The sequence below is a fragment of the Rhamphochromis sp. 'chilingali' genome (genome assembly GCF_963969265.1).
Source record: "Rhamphochromis sp. 'chilingali' genome assembly, chromosome: 21".
In the NCBI taxonomy this organism is placed as follows: domain Eukaryota; kingdom Metazoa; phylum Chordata; class Actinopteri; order Cichliformes; family Cichlidae; genus Rhamphochromis; species Rhamphochromis sp. 'chilingali'.
In genome coordinates, this window is record NC_137949.1 from 2,233,031 (window position 1) to 2,252,279 (window position 19,249).

At 40.9% G+C, this 19,249-nt stretch overlaps 2 protein-coding genes across 2 annotated transcripts in view; both read left to right on the forward strand.

The window, feature by feature from the left end:
• Positions 1–1,344: 1,344 nt before the first annotated feature.
• lrit3b (leucine-rich repeat, immunoglobulin-like and transmembrane domains 3b) lies at positions 1,345–11,678 on the forward strand (the record flags this gene model as incomplete). Its single annotated transcript, XM_080871110.1, has 6 exons — positions 1,345–1,355; positions 2,653–3,027; positions 6,289–6,352; positions 6,703–6,961; positions 7,043–7,102; positions 11,320–11,678. The coding sequence occupies 6 exons, from the start codon at positions 1,345–1,347 to the stop codon at positions 11,676–11,678; spliced, it is 1,128 nt and encodes a 375-aa protein (XP_080727236.1).
• A 3,273-nt stretch (positions 11,679–14,951) lies between these two features.
• Positions 14,952–19,249, forward strand: part of enpep (glutamyl aminopeptidase) — a 36,370-nt gene continuing 32,072 nt past the window's right edge. Inside the window, exons 1-4 of the mRNA XM_080870959.1 lie at positions 14,952–15,694; positions 16,902–17,043; positions 17,950–18,084; positions 18,195–18,315. Coding sequence (XP_080727085.1) covers positions 15,057–15,694; positions 16,902–17,043; positions 17,950–18,084; positions 18,195–18,315 — 1,036 coding nt within the window. The 5' untranslated portion in view covers positions 14,952–15,056. The remainder of the gene's footprint in view (positions 15,695–16,901; positions 17,044–17,949; positions 18,085–18,194; positions 18,316–19,249) is intronic.

The window sequence follows — 19,249 nt, forward strand, 5'->3', positions numbered from 1 at the left end:
TGGAGATGGGGAGGGAAGGAAGGGAGGGGCAAGTGACCCCTCCCTGGGGCCAGCTCCCCCGCTGACCCCAGTAGGCACCCCCATACTCCGCGACCCGCCAGGGAAAGGGGGCCCAGGCCCATCCAGACCGGGCCCAGTGCAGCAGCGCCGCCCGGCCCCACAGAGCCCGGGACAGTCCACCCAACCCCACCGCAGAGAAAACTGCACCCACCCCACCATCCACTCATCTTCCAGACTACATAAGACAATAAACACCCAGGCTGAGATCTTCCTCCACCTCTCCTGTATCTCCCCCTCCTGCAGAGGGAGCTCCTGAGGAGAGGAAAGCTCCTGCAAGATGTGACAATCTCCCCCACCAGTTGAAGAGCCCCCCAGGTGGCTCGACGCACCGGCGGCACCCTGCTCCAGGGCTGGGCCCCCATGCACCCACCCGCCCACAACCCCGGCAACACACCAACCAGGACCCAAGCCCCCGAGGCCCGGTCCGGGTCCCAGCCCAGAGACGGAGCGCCCCCAGAACCTCACGCCCATCCCGGACCCACCCAGGGGCAGCCAGGCTACCAGGTCAGTAACCCACGTCCGTCAGCACAGACCCTCCCCTAGCCCCGCTGCACGCAGCCGCGAGGAAACAGTCACCTGAGAGCCAACAGAGCCCCTAACCGGACATGACCGCTACCCCGGGTTGAGCCCCCCAAGGAAGATGCCTCCGGGGAACCCCCCGACGCCCTAAGCCTGTCCCTACCCCCACACCAATCACAACAGTGAAGGCGGGACCAAACTAGGCGGGAAACTCTCCCTTTCAACAATAAGAAAGCTGTGGGAGAACCAGGCTCAGGGAGGGGCGGGGCCATCTGCTATGACCTGTTGGGATGAGGGGAAGAAGACATACTGTGGAGAGCCAGAGATGAATAATAACTTATGATTAAATTCAAATTGGTGTATAAACACATAATGAGTGAAAAAAGTGAGTGAGGAAGAAACAGCGCATCATTGGAAGATGGCAGTAGCCTAGGGCTATTGCAGCATAACTAAAGGAGGATTCAGGGTCATCTGTTCTGGCTCTGACTATGTACAAAAAGGAACGTTTTAAGCCTAATCTGTCTGTCTCCTGAATTCAAGCTTTTAGAGATATAAATAGTCTGTTAGGAGATTTTTCCATTGCTTTATTGTTATAAAGTTTTTTTACTTACAGTTTACGAGGATGACCTTCTTGGTGATATTTAGAGGTGTAAATGGAACAAAAGTGTATTAACCTTGCAATTGCATAGTTAAGTCACCTAAGATACATGTGCGAGATGATCCATAATTTGAATTTAAAAGTGTCTAACTGGGGTGCAGTGCCAAATGGCATGCAAGTAAGTATCAGGGGTGTTTTGAGAGTAGAATGTAAATTTGTTTAATTCAGTAAATCGTACTTTGTGTAATCTGTCACCTGTGCAGTGTGCCATGAGTTGTAAGTTTGTGTTTTTGATGCAGTTGAAAGTGTTATTGCAGATTTGAGTCCAGAAGTCAGCATTGCTGTTGATTAAAAGGTCTTGTGACTGGGAGAGACGGAGAAAACAAAGACTTATTAGGAGCGGACCTAACTTTAAGTCTGTTACATTGTTACTAATTTCATAGCCACAGGGCTAAAAAGTTTAACTAGATCAGTGTTGCATCATTCTGTGATGGCTAGTGTGGTGTGGCAGGCAGAATAGGACCCAAATGCAAGACTCAAAAACAAAGGAATAAACCAAGGGAGGCAGCTTTATTGCTGAATCAAGATCTCCAAAAAAGAACTAAGAAAACTAGAAACTAGAAACACGGAACTCAAAACTAGGAAACTAAGCCAGAAGCAGAGAACTAGGACTTACCAGGAGCAAGAAGGGGACCACACAGCAATGTGAGGTATAATGACACGACAATGGACAGAGGAAAACCCAGGTCTTAAATACACCAGGGAATAATGAGAGAATGGGAAACAGGAGGGAAACACAGCTGGGACTAATCTGACATAATAAGATGGGGAGGAAGCAAAACTGAAAACACTGAAGACAGGACATGAGACTGTCAAAGTAAAACAGGAAACATAAGACAGGCACAAAGACACGGACTTCACAAGGAGACACGACTGACAGGGGAGACACAGGAGATGAATGAACACAGAGACAAGGGTGACTCGACATGAAGCGAGGAACACAGGAAAGGCACCGGGAAAACATGGAGATAGAGACTATACACTGAGGGAGAGAGAAGTACGATCACGAAGAACCTAAGACAAAAGATAATCAAAACCACGAATAACAATAATCAAAGAACAGTAAACCAAAAACACAAACACTGGGACACCGATCCAGTGCCGTGACAGAAAGCACTTAAATAGAAAAAGCATAGAAAAATGTGCTTGAATGAATAGGTGTGAATGGATGAATGAGTGCTATGAGTGCTTTGAGTAGAAAAGAGCTATATAAGAACCAGTCCATTACCTCTATTCCACCTCGCTCTCATTCACACTTGCACTTGACTTGCTTTTTGTCGTGCTTCTTCCTGTGCACACCTCCACCTCTCAAGCCTTAACTTGTTCCCTACTGTCACTACAGATCATAATGTTTTATCTGCCTGTTTGTATACGATTTATTCATTCAGACTTTACTCCTGTTTTTAACTCATCAGGTTGGTCCAGTGCAGTGACCCTGGAATCACAGCTGTTCCCATTAGTGTCCCAGCTGACACGGTCAAACTTCGTCTAGAAAAGACGCCGATCTCCAAGGTGTCCAGGGCAGCCTTCTACAACCTGTCAGAGCTGCGGTTCTTATGGCTAACTTATAACTCAATAACTCTGATCCACCCAAGCAGCTTTGTCAACCTGAAAGCCCTGCGAGAGCTCCGTCTTGATGGGAACCTCCTAACATCCTTTCCCTGGGAGGGACTCAGAGACATGCCCCGTCTCCAGACTCTGGGTCTACATAACAATCGTTTGTCCAGTCTTCCAGCCCATGCTGCTCTCTTCCTTCCTAACATCACATATCTGGATCTGTCCAGCAACAGGTTGGTCCAATTTCACAAAATCTTCAACAGATTTGCTCAAGTTTTCAGTTCTCTTTTCCTTTTCTATCAATAGGTTGACTATATTACCAGCTGAGCTGCTGGATCTTTGGTTTCCTCTTCCAGGACAAAGTGAAGGGCAAGTGGAAAGAAGAATTTTGGGTACAGTATGTTTTGGAGCAATAGTAAGACATAATCTTTTATTGTACAGTTGATATCTATTAGTTGTGGTCATCATTAAGTCAAAAAAGTGAGTGAAATGCACATTAAGGGATAGTTTTACTAACGCGTGGTGCCAGTGAAAGGATAGACTGCCCACAACAAATGTACTTTTACTTCAATTATATTTTTCTGCAACATAGTGCCTTAAAAATTCAAAGAAATTCTGGATGGCCATAAAGTTTTTATTATCTTGTCATAATCTAGTTAATTTTCCATCTAGTATATTTCTTTAATAATTTTTTTTCTGTTTTTTTATTTTATTTAATTCTGACAATTCGACTGAAAGAAGCAGTAGCAGTACCCAGGTTTTTAATTTGACTCCCTTTACAACAACAGAGGTTATGAGGGCTAAAAGAACTTAATCCTTGAAAACCAGCTCTCCTAAAACTAGCAGCTGAAACTATAATTGGACCACTGTGTCACATTTTCAACCTACTTGGTTACAAATAAAGTTATTTCGGATTGCAAATCTGCCATTGTTGCTCCTCTATTAAAAGAAAAGTGAACCTAGTAATTTAAATAATTATAGATGGATCTCTAAACTCTCAGTTCTGGTAAAGTGCTTGAATCTCGGGTCAGTAATAAGGTTAAAGATTTTCTGGCCATTAACGCCATCTTGTCTCCTTTTAGTCAGGTTTCCATAAAAAATCACAGTACTGCTGCTGTTGCTGTACTGCTACTGCGCAAGGTCATAAATGATATAACCGAAACTCTTGATAAGAAGCAGTGTTGTTTATTTGATACTGGCTTATCAACCATTGTTTTTTCTCAACCAGCACTTGAGTGGTTTGCAAATGATCTCACAGGCAGTTGTACAGATAGAGGAGTCATTCAAGTATTGTAAGTAAAAAAGAGCGTCCCATTATTATTCAATATTTATAAAACTACTCTTGGAAACATCTTGTTGAAAACATGAAAGTTAAAATCACAGATCTATGGATCTTCTGCAATTTGTAGTCCACAGAACACCGACTGAATTGGGAAGCATGCAGATTTCTGGCAATAAATGCTTGGAATAAATTACAGTCAGAACAACATCAAATTTACTCTTGTAACATACTACATGTGGTAGTACAACCTGTTCTTAAAAAAAGTAGCCTTGACCAAAATGACCCTGCAAACTATAGGCCGATTTCCAAACTTCCTTTTTTGGCTAAAATTCTAGAGAAAATTGTGCTTTTGCAACTACAGGCCTATCTAGATGTGAATAGCATCACTGATAAATTCCAGTCTGGGTTCAAACACGTCATAGTATGGAAACGGAATTGTTGAGAGTCTTCAATGACCTTTTAATTGCTGATTCAGGGCGCTCAGCGGTTTTAGTTTTATTTGATTTGTCCTCAGCGTTTGATTTAGTGGACCACAATATCCTTTTAACGAGGCTAGAGCACATGGTAGGCATTAAGGGTAGTGCTCTTAGTTGGTTACCTTTCTGAAGTTGGACGTACCTTTCTGAAAGGTCCGTCGCTGCTACGATGGGAAGTTACTCTTCCTCTGTTGCCCCCTTTTCCTGTGGTGTGCCCCAAGGGTCTGTGTTGGGCCCTATGTTGTTTTCTTTGTATTTGTTACCTCTAGGTCGCATCCAGTGTTGGGGAGTAACGGAATACATGTACCGCCGTTACGTATTTAAAATACAAAATATGAGTAACTGTATTCCGTTACAGTTACCGTTTAAAAAGGTGGTATTCAGAATACAGTTACTTTGTTGAAATAAATGGATTACACTGCGGTACTTTCCTGTTTCATATTGTCGCGGGTCAGGACTGTTTGGGTTTTGTTTGACAGCTACGTTCTGTTGTTCCAGGTGGCAGCGTAACGGTTGCCATGGTTACAGGGCGACGCTCTCTCTCTCTCTCTGCGACTGTGTGTTTCCTGGGTGAGAGAGCGCCTTTTCGTTGTTGTTGTTGTTGTTGTGCTAAGCTAACAGGCAGAATGCTACAAGCATAGCTCTAAAGAATGTAGCATCATGGGCAGTGTAGTCCGTGCTGCAGGAAGAATGGACTGCCATACACGTTATGTGTCTGTGAGCGCGAGGAGGGAGAAAAAGGGGAGTGGAAAGGTTGGAGTTGACATCGAGGAGAAACGGGAGCTGGAAGCATGTAAATATAATAATAACCACTGCAGCCAAGAAGAGTGCCTGACGAGCCCAGTTGTAAGTAAGCTATTAAGACTCGACTGTACACCGTGTTCGTGTTTTCCTCCGAAAACAATAAGCTCCGTTGGAGCAGTCTTTCAACGCCTCTCTCTGTCTGTCGCAAGAAAAGTTGACCCACACAACAAAGTAAAGCTATTTTTCGGCTACGAGCCGACAGGGACCCCGCCGTATTAGTCAGAGGTCCCTTTACTACAGTTCGGAGTCGCGGACCTTCAGTAACAGTAATAAATCACACAGCAATAGTACATTCACGTTGTTGTAAAAAGCATGATAATATATTAAGTAATCCAAAGTATTCAGAATACGTTACTGTCATTGAGTAACGTAACGGAATACGTTACAGAATACATTTTGGGGCATGTATTCTGTAATCTGTAATGGAATACATTTTAAAAGTAACCTTCCCAACACTGGTCGCATCTTTGAAAAATATCAAATTTCCTTTCACTGTTACGCAGATGATATTCAAATTTACTTTCATCTGACTGAGGATGTCTTACCGTCACTACACAGATTTTTGATTGTAAGAGAGAAGTTAAGGATTGCTTATTGAGTAACGCACTCATTTCAAATGAAAAGTAAATGGAAATTGTTTTTTTCGACAGCCATATTCCTAGGGGCCAACTAACAGGCTCACTTGGGCTGTTTGCTACCTTTCTTTCTGACACTGCAAGCGACCTGGGTGTTCTCTTAGACAGTTCTTTTAAACTCGATAAACAAGTCTCCGCTGTAGTTAAATCTGGCTTTTACCAATTACACCAAATTGCCAAGGCCAAGCCTTACATGCCCTGTAAGGATCTTGAGAAACGTATCTATGCCTTTATTACCTCTAGATTAAACTACTGTAACTCTCTCTATTTTGGCCTCCAATCTACCCTTCTCCGCAGGCTGCAGCTTGTTCAAAATGCGGCGGCACGCCTCTTAACTGGAACTGGCAGGTTTGACTGGCAGGTTTGATTGATCACCCCTATCCTCGCTGACCTGCATTGGCTTCCCATCAAATACCGTATTGATTTTAAAATACTATTACTTACCTTTAAAATGATAAATAACATTGCTCCCAGCTATCTTGTTGAACTTCTCAGCTTGTACACTCCTAGTAGAGCATTGAGATCAACGGGCCAATTGCCCTTAGTACAACCTAGGGCACGGTTGAAGACCAGGTTTCCCTTGATCTCAGTAGGACTAACCTGGTTAAATGAAGGTTAAATAAACAATAACAAATGACATTAAATGTGAATAAGTTAAACTGTCTTGGATACCCAGGTCTCCATGACAATCCCTGGTTGTGTGACTGCCAGATCTCCATGCTGATGTCTTTGTCCATGACCCTGGGGAGTACTGTAGTTCTTATGGACCAGTTGCTGATGTGCAGTAAGTCTCTGAGTCAGTCAGAGTTGCTGCAGACCCAAGCTGAGCTGTCCCGCTGTATGAGGCCTTCAGTCCAGCCTGCGGCCACCAGGGTAATTTCCCCAATGGGCAGCAATGTAATCCTACGTTGTGACGCCACTGGCTACCCAACGCCAACACTGACTTGGATTAAAACTTCAACCTACACAAGTAAGCTGGCTCGGGTGTCAAGTAATGTCACTAACATTTGAGAATTAGTTGAGTCATGCTGTGATTTGTTTTTCTGTACAGATTGTTGCCAACAAGACAACCTTGACAACTCTGAACAGCTGCCTAGGATTTTGGAGAGTTGTAAGTGCAGGTGCTTTGTCGCTTCTAATAAACATTTTTATTTCATACAGTGATTCAGATTGTCTTACTACTTAAAGTACTGTATCTGCATTTGCGTCCATAACGGAGAAGGTATTTAAAGTATTTAGAACTGAAGTGCAGTGAACACTTCAGTTTCTGTAGGTAGGCTGTTTCATTGTTCTGACCAGTTTTTAAGATAAGATAAGATAAGATAAGATAAGATAACCTTTATTAGTCCCACACGTGGGAAATTTGTTTTGTCACAGCAGGAAGTGGACAGTGCAAAAGTTATGAGGCAAAAATTAGAATACAATAAGAATAAATACAGTACACAGCTGTACAGAATAGAATAAAATAATATACTATATACAGTAGAATAAAATAAAATAAATATACAATAAGATAAAAATAGAATACAAATACAAATACTATATACAACTGAGTAAAAATACAACGATGACAGAAAGGATTATTGCACTTAGTATTATTGCATATGTATGGATGTGTGTGCTTGATCAGTTAAAGTCTTTATTATGGAGTCTGACAGCAGTGGGGAGGAAAGACCCTTATCCCTTGGTTCCCTAACTCCATGGTTGCAATAGTTTTGAACAACTGACAGTTAATACCGGAGTCAGAGGACATTAATGCATGTGAGACTCAGCACTGCGATGCACTAAATTTAAAGATTGGGAATTTTAAGTGGATCATTACTGATGAATTTAAAATGTCAATATTATGGCCTTTATTACTTTTTTATTTATTCACTGCAGAAAGTAATCTTGTACACTACTTTACTACAGCACTGGAAATATTATGATTACTACCACTAATAATTAATATCAAAAGTAATAGTAGAAGTAGCAATGGAGTTTACTCTGCAGCATCACCTGATATGCAGATCAGTTAACTCATAAAAGCCAAAGTCCCTGTTTTAATAGGAAGACGTGCACAATGTACATTATTATCATAAAGCTGAGAGCAGAGCTGTCATAGTCTGACTCAGAGTTTCTGTCTTTGGACTTTTTAAATTCATATTTGTCAAATATTTGAACCTACGTAGTTTTTGGCTCTCCTCATAGTTGTAATGAGTAGTAGATATCATGATGAATTTAGTCAAAAAACATGTTACAAGATGTTACTAGCCTGTTAGCCTGAGCCCAGATGAAAGCCATGAAAGCACTCCCTGTCTCATAACATAGACATCCAAAAACTCACTGACACTGACAAACAGATAAAGTTTTTGAAATACTTTAAACACTGTGACGTCGGACCCCAACACTTGCACACACACACCGTGGGTGTGGTGACCAGAGATGGGCAGTAACGCGTTACAGTAACGCGTTACTGTAATCCGATTACTTTTTCAAGTAACAAGTAAAGTAAGGGATTACTATTGCAAAATCGGTAATTAGATTACAGTTACTTTCCCGTAGGAACGCTGCGTTACTGCGTTACTAAAACCGTGATTTCTTTGCGAGAATGTCTCATGACAGTGACGTAAGCGAGTGCGACGTTCGTGACAACAGCTGTGTGCAGATCAACAATGGATTACATATCGAGTGCAGAGAGAGTATGAGCGTGCAGCGTTTAAAGCGTGGAAGTACTGACCTTACTTTGAGTTTGATTCCATAAAAAGTGACAAAAACATTAGTGTCCGCTGTGCGTGGGAAGAAAACTTCTTTTTACAGCGAAAAAAACCCCTAAACTTCCAAACAAGCACCGAGTAGCTACGACGTAATGGGAAACTCACAGAGAAACTCACGGATTCTTCCACTGACCGCGGCACACCTGCACCAGGGTAACCCTCCGCCTACCCCACTCCTGCTTTACAGGTGAAAATAGAGCAACAGGACCGCTGAGTCTTTGACTTTATTTATTTTCTGCTGTGTTTTACTTGCATCTATTTGAAAGATTGAGTGTAAACACAAAAAATATTTTATTTTATGTGCTGTAATGTGCAGAAAATAGGTTTAAATGTTAAACTAATTTCTTCCAGTCAGAGAATGTTGCAGATAATTAAATGTTTGCTTGATGCATAAAGTTAAAAGATTAAAACTAATAAAACAAGTTTTAAAAAGAGACTTTTCCATTTGATTACATTTTGTATGATGGATTATGCAGAAAAAGTAGAATTGGGCTGAAAGATCTATCACTTTATCAGCTCTTCAGGTTGTAAATCGTGTTTTTAAAAAGTAACTAAGTAACTAATTACTTTTGAAAATAAGTAATCAGTAAAGTAACAGGATTACTTTTTTGGGGGAAGTAATCAGTAATTAGTTACTGATTAGTTTTTTCAAGTAACTTGACCAACACTGATTATGTCTGGACATGTAAGTGTTGTTTTTTTCTTTGTTTGTTAGCTTAGTGCATCAGTCTACATCCTTTGACTTTTTTAGCAAATGAAAAAGCTAAAAAAGTCCAAACACAGATTATCAGTCTTTGGTCTCAGGTGCGCTGTGTTTAGTTTTGCTTCTCTCGTCTTGCTTTCCTGATGAGTTTCAGCTGTGTTTCCAGATGTTTCCTCTCTGCCCCAATCACCTTTCCGACTGGCCCGAGGGTGTGCCTCAAAGTCTCCCCTGTCTCCCGACTCCTATTTCTAACCTCTTTTTCTTGACTTCAATAAAAACATCACTGAGGTCAAGGAAATGCGGGTAGGAGAATTGGACTGGAGCATGGATCAGCCTGACACTAGTATCTCCTTAGTGTGAAAAGTACTGTTTAATTTAATCTGTGGACTCCCAGGGCCAGATGTTCAGGCCGTGTTTCTTGAACATCACAAGAACTAGAGGAAGGACAACTTACTCTGTCTGCATGGGGTTGTTATATAGTTTCTCCCCTTCTCCCTCCTCCCTCTCTTTCTCCCTCCAGTCATTGTTGATATGCAGTCAACCAATGTCCAGCCTCTCTCTCTCTCTGAGTTTTCACCTACTTTAACTAAGGAGGAGGTTACTTCATTAAAATCACATCATTTCATTTTCTCCTTTTCTATGTTGTACTTTCACACGATTTATCAGTAACTCCATCACATATGAATATAGTTTTCATGTTTCATGCAGTTTATGCTATTTTACCTCAGCAGGATTTATCATAAGTTCAGTCACATGACTACCATAACTCTTTGACAGCTAACGACTTCAACGAATGTTGGAGGCAGAAGTAAGTTCAGGGCTTTTTACTTCGTTGTTAGTCCAATGGTTGACATCTTTTCCCCCATAAAACTAAAAACAGACATAAAGTAAATATTACAAAATGTCTTTTCCTTAACTTATACTTCTAGGTTATAAACTATAAAATAAACAATAAAATACTATACGACAGCATAACAAGCAAGCTACAAACAAAATAACTGTACCATAGTAACAACAGCGGTTCAGTAGTGATCACAATACAATTTAGTGAGTTTGGCTCCTTTGATGAGAAACAGCGGATGGAACAAACTTGTTTCTAAACAAATCTCTGTGACAGAGATGTGACAAATTGACTCAGGATAATTAATATTATATAGAAACACAATGAAATGTACAATGAGTACAGTTATGCATTACCAATAGTAGTGATTGAAATAATCTCCCGTTCGAGATGATCTTCATGTTGTGTAAGAACATGGATGGATGATTATTTGGTGGCGATGGGTTTCTGCTACAGCAAAGCATTTTTAATAATATGAAAAATTCCTATTTTCTAAAGCTAAAGTTGGATCAGATTCACAGGATCGGGCTCTGTTGTAACCCTCGGAGGCACTTGCAAGAGAATATTCACTAGAAATGAGCTGAGCTATGTGGCTATTGTGAGCCGGATCGACTGCATCAGAAGTACAGGAGACTTTGGCCACACAGACATAATATTTTCTTACTCACCACTCATCCATCACAGAAGCACAAGTGCAAGCACCCAGAACAGGACTTCCATTGAGAGAGCTACAGATGGAATGCACAATGAAAACAGCCCAGAGGTGCATGAGAAAATAATTTTGAACATGAGATGGGCCAAATTTTAATCAAGTGAAACTTTTGATTTTATAAGCTCATTCCTAAAGTTTTTAACTACATCTTGTTTTAATGTGTAACTCCAAAGTTTCTTTGGGTCTCTGGTTTGTTAGGGACTCAGGAGTACCCAGGCCTGTAAGACTTCCTTTGTAAGGTACTCTTTTAAGTTAAAAGCAAAAAGCTAAATGTAGGGTGCCGAGAGCTAAGATTGTACAACTCTCTCTGTTCCAGTTATGCAGGAATCTCCGCGGGTGGGGGTCCGCTGGTCGATTATCAGCCTGAACGGGTTATCATACAAGGATGCTGGTGAATATCGCTGCCAAGCCCGGAACATGGCAGGAATTTCTGAAGCCCTGATTAAACTGAAAGTCATGGGAATCACAAAACTACCCCATCTTCCAAAGAAGTCCAGAAAGATTTCCTCCAAATCCCCATCAAAGTACAGGAAACCATACCAGATGTCAGCTATCACCAACGTCCCCTCAGTGAAGGATAATCAGATACTATCAAGTATCACACCATTTTCCAGTAACCAGGCCAAGAAACCTCAAAGCCTCGTGACTTTTTTGGAGCACGTCAGAAAATACTAAATGAAATCAGCAGATGCAAAGAGACAGGAACATGATATAGATCTAGTCTGTGGCTACCTGACCATTGTAATTTGATTTACTGTTGCTGAAGTTTCTCAGTGTTTGTTACAGAGCGGAGGTCATGGCGGTGGGAAAATAAAGGAAATAAACGTTACTGTTTGTTAAAGCTCTAGTGTTGCAGCAGTTAATGTGAATTACTCGCTAAATAAAAACATAAGACAAAAATGTGCGTGTTGTTTCTGTGATGCAGTCTGCATGTTTGTGAAAAAAAGTTTTATTCAGTTCAAATTTCAAAATGTGCCTGTTTGTGTTCTTGGCAATAAATCTTATACAGGTGAAAAGCCCGTTTATTCCCTTTAAATGGTGCCACATTTATAAGGAAAATGCATTTGTGAGTTGAGCAGCAGAGTTAAGTTTGTGGGATGCACCCATCAAAAACTTCACAAAGCTTCCCTGCAGTGTCAAACACCTTATTCTGCTATTGACTCTTGTTTTGAGCTTTTGGTACCCCAGGCGCTGACAACCAGGTGCCTGATTTGTACCAGATTAGCAGCATATGTGAGCATGGAGCATGTCATGGGGCGAATTCAACCTGGCATGCTTCAAAACCAAGATGCAGCATGATGGGGCATGCCAGAGAAGGGCTGGAAAGTGGGCTCCCACCATGTTTTCTTTACCCTGTCAGCACTTAGGAACCATAGGCAGTCTTCTACAGAGTCGCAGTCAAAGTTTGCAGGACTATATGGCCAATGGGTCTCTACCCAGAGAACTTGGAGAAGACTGCATACAGCCAATCTCCGGTCTCATAGGGCTGCCAGGAGGCCCTGACTGCTCTTCACAGTCAGGCCTGTTTGTGCTGGTGTCGGCAACAAATGCATTAGAACCTGAACATGTGGAAGAAGACAGAGAGAACTCTATGTTGACTTCTAGCGTCAAAAACCTTGAGACAGGCTTTTGTGTTTTTTACCAAAGTATCTCTATGTTTTGCTGTAAAATGCAGCACAGGTTTCCTTTGAACACGAGTCAGGCGACAGACTTGTAGCCATCAGTTTAGCTGTTCTCATCATCAGAAACCATGTTGTCATTTTGGCAGTATGCTTATTATTGTATTGATGACTGGCAATCATGGCGTCAGCCTGTACCTGTACAGTGCATCAACAGCCACCCACTGAAGCATTTTAATCTAATCTCTCTCAGCCTTCTTCACTCATGCAGCTCCATATCACACCTTTTACTTCACTGTCTGCACTATAAGCTCATTGTGATAATCCTGGTGAGGGTCATGGTAAAACATGCTGTACCTGAGCCCAACAGATTTATGTCTGTGAAAAATAAGACACACAAAAGGTTCATGGCGTCTCATAAACGTCATGAAAGAATCATGACTTTAGACGGTGATTAAAATTTTGAGTGACAGTGATTGTTGTCTCTTATGCAGATCCTATGCACAGTTCAAGGATAAGGGAGCCATTACATTTACGACTGTCTTATCTGTATGATATAACAGGGCCAATAAATCCACAAAATGCTCACTGTCACATGAGCTGTTTGTTAAACGTTTTTTTACACTTTAACTACAGTAGAAACAAAACTTACTACATAACGTCCTGGTGTCAACACCTTCTATAAAACACTTACATAAATATAATAAGTACATGCTTTCACAAAGATCACAAGTGCTCACTGAAGTCACCTATGGGAGGTTTTGGAAGGTCATGAAATACATAATCAAAAGACCAGAGAAAGTAGAGACTTTCTTTACTTAAGTAGAAACACAGGTTAAAAACTCGTCCAGTAAAAGTTGCAGTAATGAAGCAACTTTTTTTACTGCCCAGTATAAAACTACACGGTACTTTCATGCAACATTTGAATAAGATAAAGTTTAGCAGGATGTTTCACAATATGAAATCCAATAATGACATCGCATGTAAGCTTTAAATTAGCGGTTTATCAAACATCACTTTAAATCTAACCGCTCTTCTTCCTCTCCGGTCCTGTCTTTATCTTTCTCCTGATCTCTGAGTGAAGTTAACTCTCTTAAAGTGATAGAAACACTAAATAGAAAACTCAGTTCATACTCCCTCCTCTTCTATAGAGGTAGCTATAGAAGACGGACACCTGCTCTCCTTCCGACCCACTTCAACCCCTGAGTATAAACACTATGGATGATACTGTTGAACCTAAAATAACTAGCCTGCTTTCAACATGTAAGAAGCAGAAAGTACGGATATTTGTGTAAAGATGGAGGGAGTAAAAGTAAAGTTGCTAGAAAAATAAATACTCAAGTAAAGCACAGATACCTGAAATTTCTACTTAAGTACAGCAAATACAGCAAGTATTTGTAAGTTTTTACTTTCCAAAAGACACATTGGTTGAGGCTATTCAGCCTACCAGATTTGTGTGTGTGTGTGTGAATGGACAACTGCCCACTTCAAAATGTCTATCTACTACCACTATAAACTATAGTACTATATACTACAAACTATAACAAACAAACGTAACACTTACTGTAGTTCCAGTGCACACTTTGTACTGGGTATTTCTCTGGGTGTGTTCCTAATATTAGGAATTTGTGCATGAACACCCTTACATATCCTAGACTTAGCTGTAGTTGATTTCAATGAAAATTCTACACCGTGATTAGTTTTCCAGTCAAAACATCATCTGTGTGGACAGAAATGATAGAAATTGATATTTCAGTAATGTCTTTTCCAGAGTTCACAGAACTGAGCAGGGGAAGAATATTTGTGGAAATTCTACCGTGGCTCAGTTCAATAAAACCATTGTTTTGGCTTCACATACGTCTCTGTTGCAATCACTGTTTTGACCAAAGACCACATGCTGACTCATGTCCAGATCATAGAGTGTTTCTGCAGTGTGTGCACTGTAAGAAGACAGACTGTGCTGCGCTGAAGCCGCTTTGAAATTTGACTCTGATGCTTCAAATTCAAACCAGACAACACTTTGACATGCACAGTGGTTCACATGTTAGATGTAGGCGTCATGTGTATTGTTTAGTTTCACGTGAGAACAACACGTTCAGTTTTGCAGCTTAGCATAGTTGATAAAAAAAGAACTTTAGCTGCTGATTTACAGGAAGATTGTAGATGTTTAACAGGAGGTGTGCTGAAAGCTCAAAGGACAGATTAAATCCTTCCGATTTCTGGCCGTCTGAAAGATTGATACTCTTCACTTCTCATTTTTCTCTCCACCCCTCAGCACCACAGAGGCAAGCCTTGATTCAGTTCACACAGCTAATTCAGCAGCCAAAGCCTGCAGCTCTGACCTCTGGTCAGCTAAACACTTTACCTTTAGAAAGCTGTGTTTTGTTTTTTGGGATTTTTTTTGTCAGGTGGACTTTTCATTTTGGGAGTTACCATGGTTGACAGCTTGAACATGGAGAAGCCAGAGAAGCGTTACTTTATTCGACGCAAGCATGCAGTCATCATCTGCATAACAGTGGTGTTGTGCTGTTTGGCAGTGGGCCTCGGGGTGGGTCTCTCTCGATCAAACAACACCACTCCTGCTGCCACCACCACACCAGCCCCCACAGCGGGGCCTACCCAGCCCCCTTCACCTGGCAGAGGGCCCTGCCTGCCTTCCACTGACTCCAGTGGGGACTGGAGGAATTTCCGCTTACCTGACTATGTGAATCCCGTCCACTACAATCTGCACCTGGAGCCGAACTTAGAGGATGACACCTACACAGGCACTGTTGATATCCAGCTTGAAGTAACCAAGCCCACCCGTCATCTCTGGCTCCACATCAGGGAGACATTTGTCAGTACCTTGCCAAGGTTGAAGGTGCTGAGTAGCCAAGGAGGACAGAGGGAAGTGGCAGTGAAAAGCTGCTTTGAATACAAAGCTCAGCAGTATGTGGTGGTGGAGGCCACAGAGGAGCTGCCTGTCCTGGACACAGGGGAGGTATACACCCTCAGTCTAGACTTCCAGGGTTGGCTCAATGGCTCTTTGGTGGGATTCTACAGAGTTACCTACATGGAGAATGGAATCACCAAGTAAGTCATGTGATTCAGTTCTGTCACAAACATACACAAACATCTTTATTAATCAAGAATTAGAAAAGAACAGAGCAAGAAGGCATAAGACATATGAAATAGTTGCATCTTTCAAGAAAATTCAGAGTCGCCTTACAGTCTTTTCTGGAGGTATTAATAGGTGTTAAATAACTGTGGACATTCTATGCAATAGTTCATAAGTTGCAAATGTTGAAATGTTGGAATAAAACAAGTTCCGCTAAGAATGAAAACTAATTATTGAGTAATATTTTGTGTAAAACTTGTCTTCTGAGAAGCAACCAAGAGCAGGTTTATGATGGTTGTAAAAATTGGTGTTATCTGGTTTTATCTTGGATAAAAACCAGAGTCGTTGGTTGTGGCTCAGGAGGAACAGCAAGTCTTCTACTAACTGTTTCTTTCCTGGATCCTTAAGCAACACAGATATCGTCCACATGACTGCGGCTGTGGTCAGTGGATGTGGATAATTAATGGATCCTGCCCTCTGCATCACTCATTGGACATGGAGCTGAAAACTTTCTCTGACATCTGTTTCAGATTTGCTATCACAAGAACAGATACAGAATATCTTTACCACTGTATACCAAAACATCATTTTAGACTTAGTCTAGTCATCCTATCATATTTCACTTTACATACATATTTACTGATGACTTTACTTGTATTTCTTATGTAGCTGAGCTCCTTCTTTGATGGAATTTCTACACTAAAGAGGTCCAGGTCATTTTGTTCTATGACATATTTTATTGAGGTAGATTGTAGACTGTAACGTGGCTTAAATATTTAAAAAAAAGGTAAAAACTATCAATAGAAGACTTTTTATAATTCACCAGCTATTTGGTCTTTACTTCTTCAGAGTCACTACATTATGTGGGATTTAAACAGATGTACGTTTTGGTTATGCGTCCTACTTTAAATGGAAAACCCCTGTAGTCTCCTAGTACTGCTGGGATTGGCATCTGGTACTTTTGTTTTCATTAGCTTGTATAGAACTAACTGAACAAAATAACTGAAAGATGTTATTAATCAAATATGACTGTTCTAAACTTAACTCTTTAGTTTAAATTGTCACATATTATTAGTTTTCAAAGTAAAATTTGCTGAAAAAGATTGTAGAACATTTGGTTTCAAACAATCTCCAATAATAAAGTTACATTTTCCAATAATCTGTCCCCGATTTGAACACCAGAAAGATTGCAGCTACGGATCATGAGCCAACGGATGCCCGCAAGTCTTTTCCCTGTTTTGATGAACCTAACAAGAAAGCCACCTACACCATCTCAATAACTCATGATGTTAATTACAACGTGCTGTCCAACATGCCAGTAGAGGTAAGTCAGCATGTGTGTTTACCATCACAATAGACTTTATGTGCTGTATTTAAATTGGAAACAATTGGTATTTGTGTAAAAGTACAGTGAGTAAAAGTCGTAGAAAAAGTATACATGCCTGAAAATGCAAAACAGTCAGTGGTGAATTTAGGTAATCTCAGTTTCACTGAACGCGCTCCTGTGATTGGCTGGCACATCATGGAAATGTTGGGGGTTGTTGTCCAGCGTTACATTTATCTTGGACAATATCAGCCTGATGGATGTTGTCCCAGCATGCAACAGCATCCACACTCGCCACAAATGACTCATAGAAAATCCTAAGCATTGTCCAACAGATGTTGAAAGACCTCAGCTGCCTTGTGAAATAGAGACAGCTCTGGCCCTAACTGTAGAGTTCATTAGTAGTCGAGCATGAACAGAGGAAAACTGATTTTTTTAAAAAGTCGCAATGATTTACTGTAATTTGATACATTTTTAACGATATTTACCAATTTTCCAGTAGATTTCTATGCATTTTAGTATTTTCAAGGTCAACAACTGTTTTGGTGTTAGGCACTTTACATGCCAGTTGTTTAATAGGGAGGAAGCAAGAAAATCCTCTCACTTAAGCTAGCTGTGTCTTCATGCATTATCATCCTTTGCACCCATTAGCATAACATTGTCTATCTTAGCATGTGATAAAAAAATTCAGTTGGTGTGGTGGTGAGTGACATTTTTTACCATCTAACTGAGTGTAGTGTAAACCTTGTATGTACACCTGTCACAGATGACAGTTACACAGTCAAGGTCAGGTTTATCAGTTCCTGCAACAGGACGATCTCATCTCAAAGCACAACAGTTGAGATGGTGCTCTTCTTGTGATAATAGGGCAGAAAATCCAAATAAATTTTTGCTGTCTATCTCCAGGGCTCCCCTCAGCAACTACTAGGCAATAAAATCAAAACCACCTTTCAGAAGTCTGTTCCAATGAGCACCTATTTGGTATGTTTTGCTGTGCACCAGTTTGCCTATGTAGAGAGAACTTCAGCCAGAGGAATTCCCGTGAGTTTACATTTATATGCCACTATTGCAGAGTATTGATAAGATTCATTAATTCACACTGTTGGATTTATACTGTCACACACTTTTTTGTATTTTTCATTCTTTTGCAGTTGAAAATCTGGGCCCAGCCAAGTCAGATCAGCACAGCTTTGTATGCAGTAAATGTAACCAAGCTCATTTTTGACTATTTTGAGGAATATTTCAACATGACATACTCCATCTCAAAATTGGGTAAATGGAACACTAACCAACTTCTGTGATATGAAACAAAAAACAACAACAAAAAAATCTGCCTCTGAGCCCAAGGCGGGTGGTATGTGTGTTAGCCTAAAGCTCGGGACCTCTGACGGGCTGGGGAGTTTGAGGGTTCTGCATATCACTTAGGTATTTCTTGGACTGCACTCTTCTGGGCAGAGACCTGTGATATGTGCTTAGAATCTGCTGCAATAACTCTTCCAGTGCAAGGGTTACAGCTCCTAATAATCCCGGGACCACTTTGGATATATCCTTCCACATAGATTTGGTGCTTGGGGCCTGTTCTTATGCTGCCATGACCAGAGGCTGAGTGCTGTCCTTATGATGCCATCCTCTTCCTCTGTCCCTCGATAGTGTAAACCCATGATGTCTTGACATGATTGGCAGATGCTTATTATTCCATCTGGGTATCTAATGACTGATAGGGTGTATGTATTGATGGTTTGGATCTTATCAATACTGTTCTGGCTTCTCAGCTCCCTTCTTGCGTTATTTGGCTGTTATTGACCTTCGTGCCTTTTTATCATGGTTCCTGTTGACCTGTGGAATACCTAGGTACTTGTATACAGTGGGTAAAATGAGGATTGAACATGTCACTAGTGTTATAAGAAAATATATTTCTAAAGGTGCTATTAATATGAAATTCTCACCAGTCCGTAAAAACCCATCCAATCTAGACAAAGAAATCAAGCCATAGATGTTCACAAATAAAGTATGATAAAGAGAAACGACACAAGGAAAAAGCATTGAGATGTATTTATTACTTAATTTAATAACTTTTGTTGATGATGATGGCTTCAAAACACCTCGTATATGGAGAAACTAGCTGCATGCATTGCTCAGATGTAATTTTGTCCTATTCATTCACACAAACAGTTTTCAAATCCTGAAGGTTCCACCGTCTATGTAC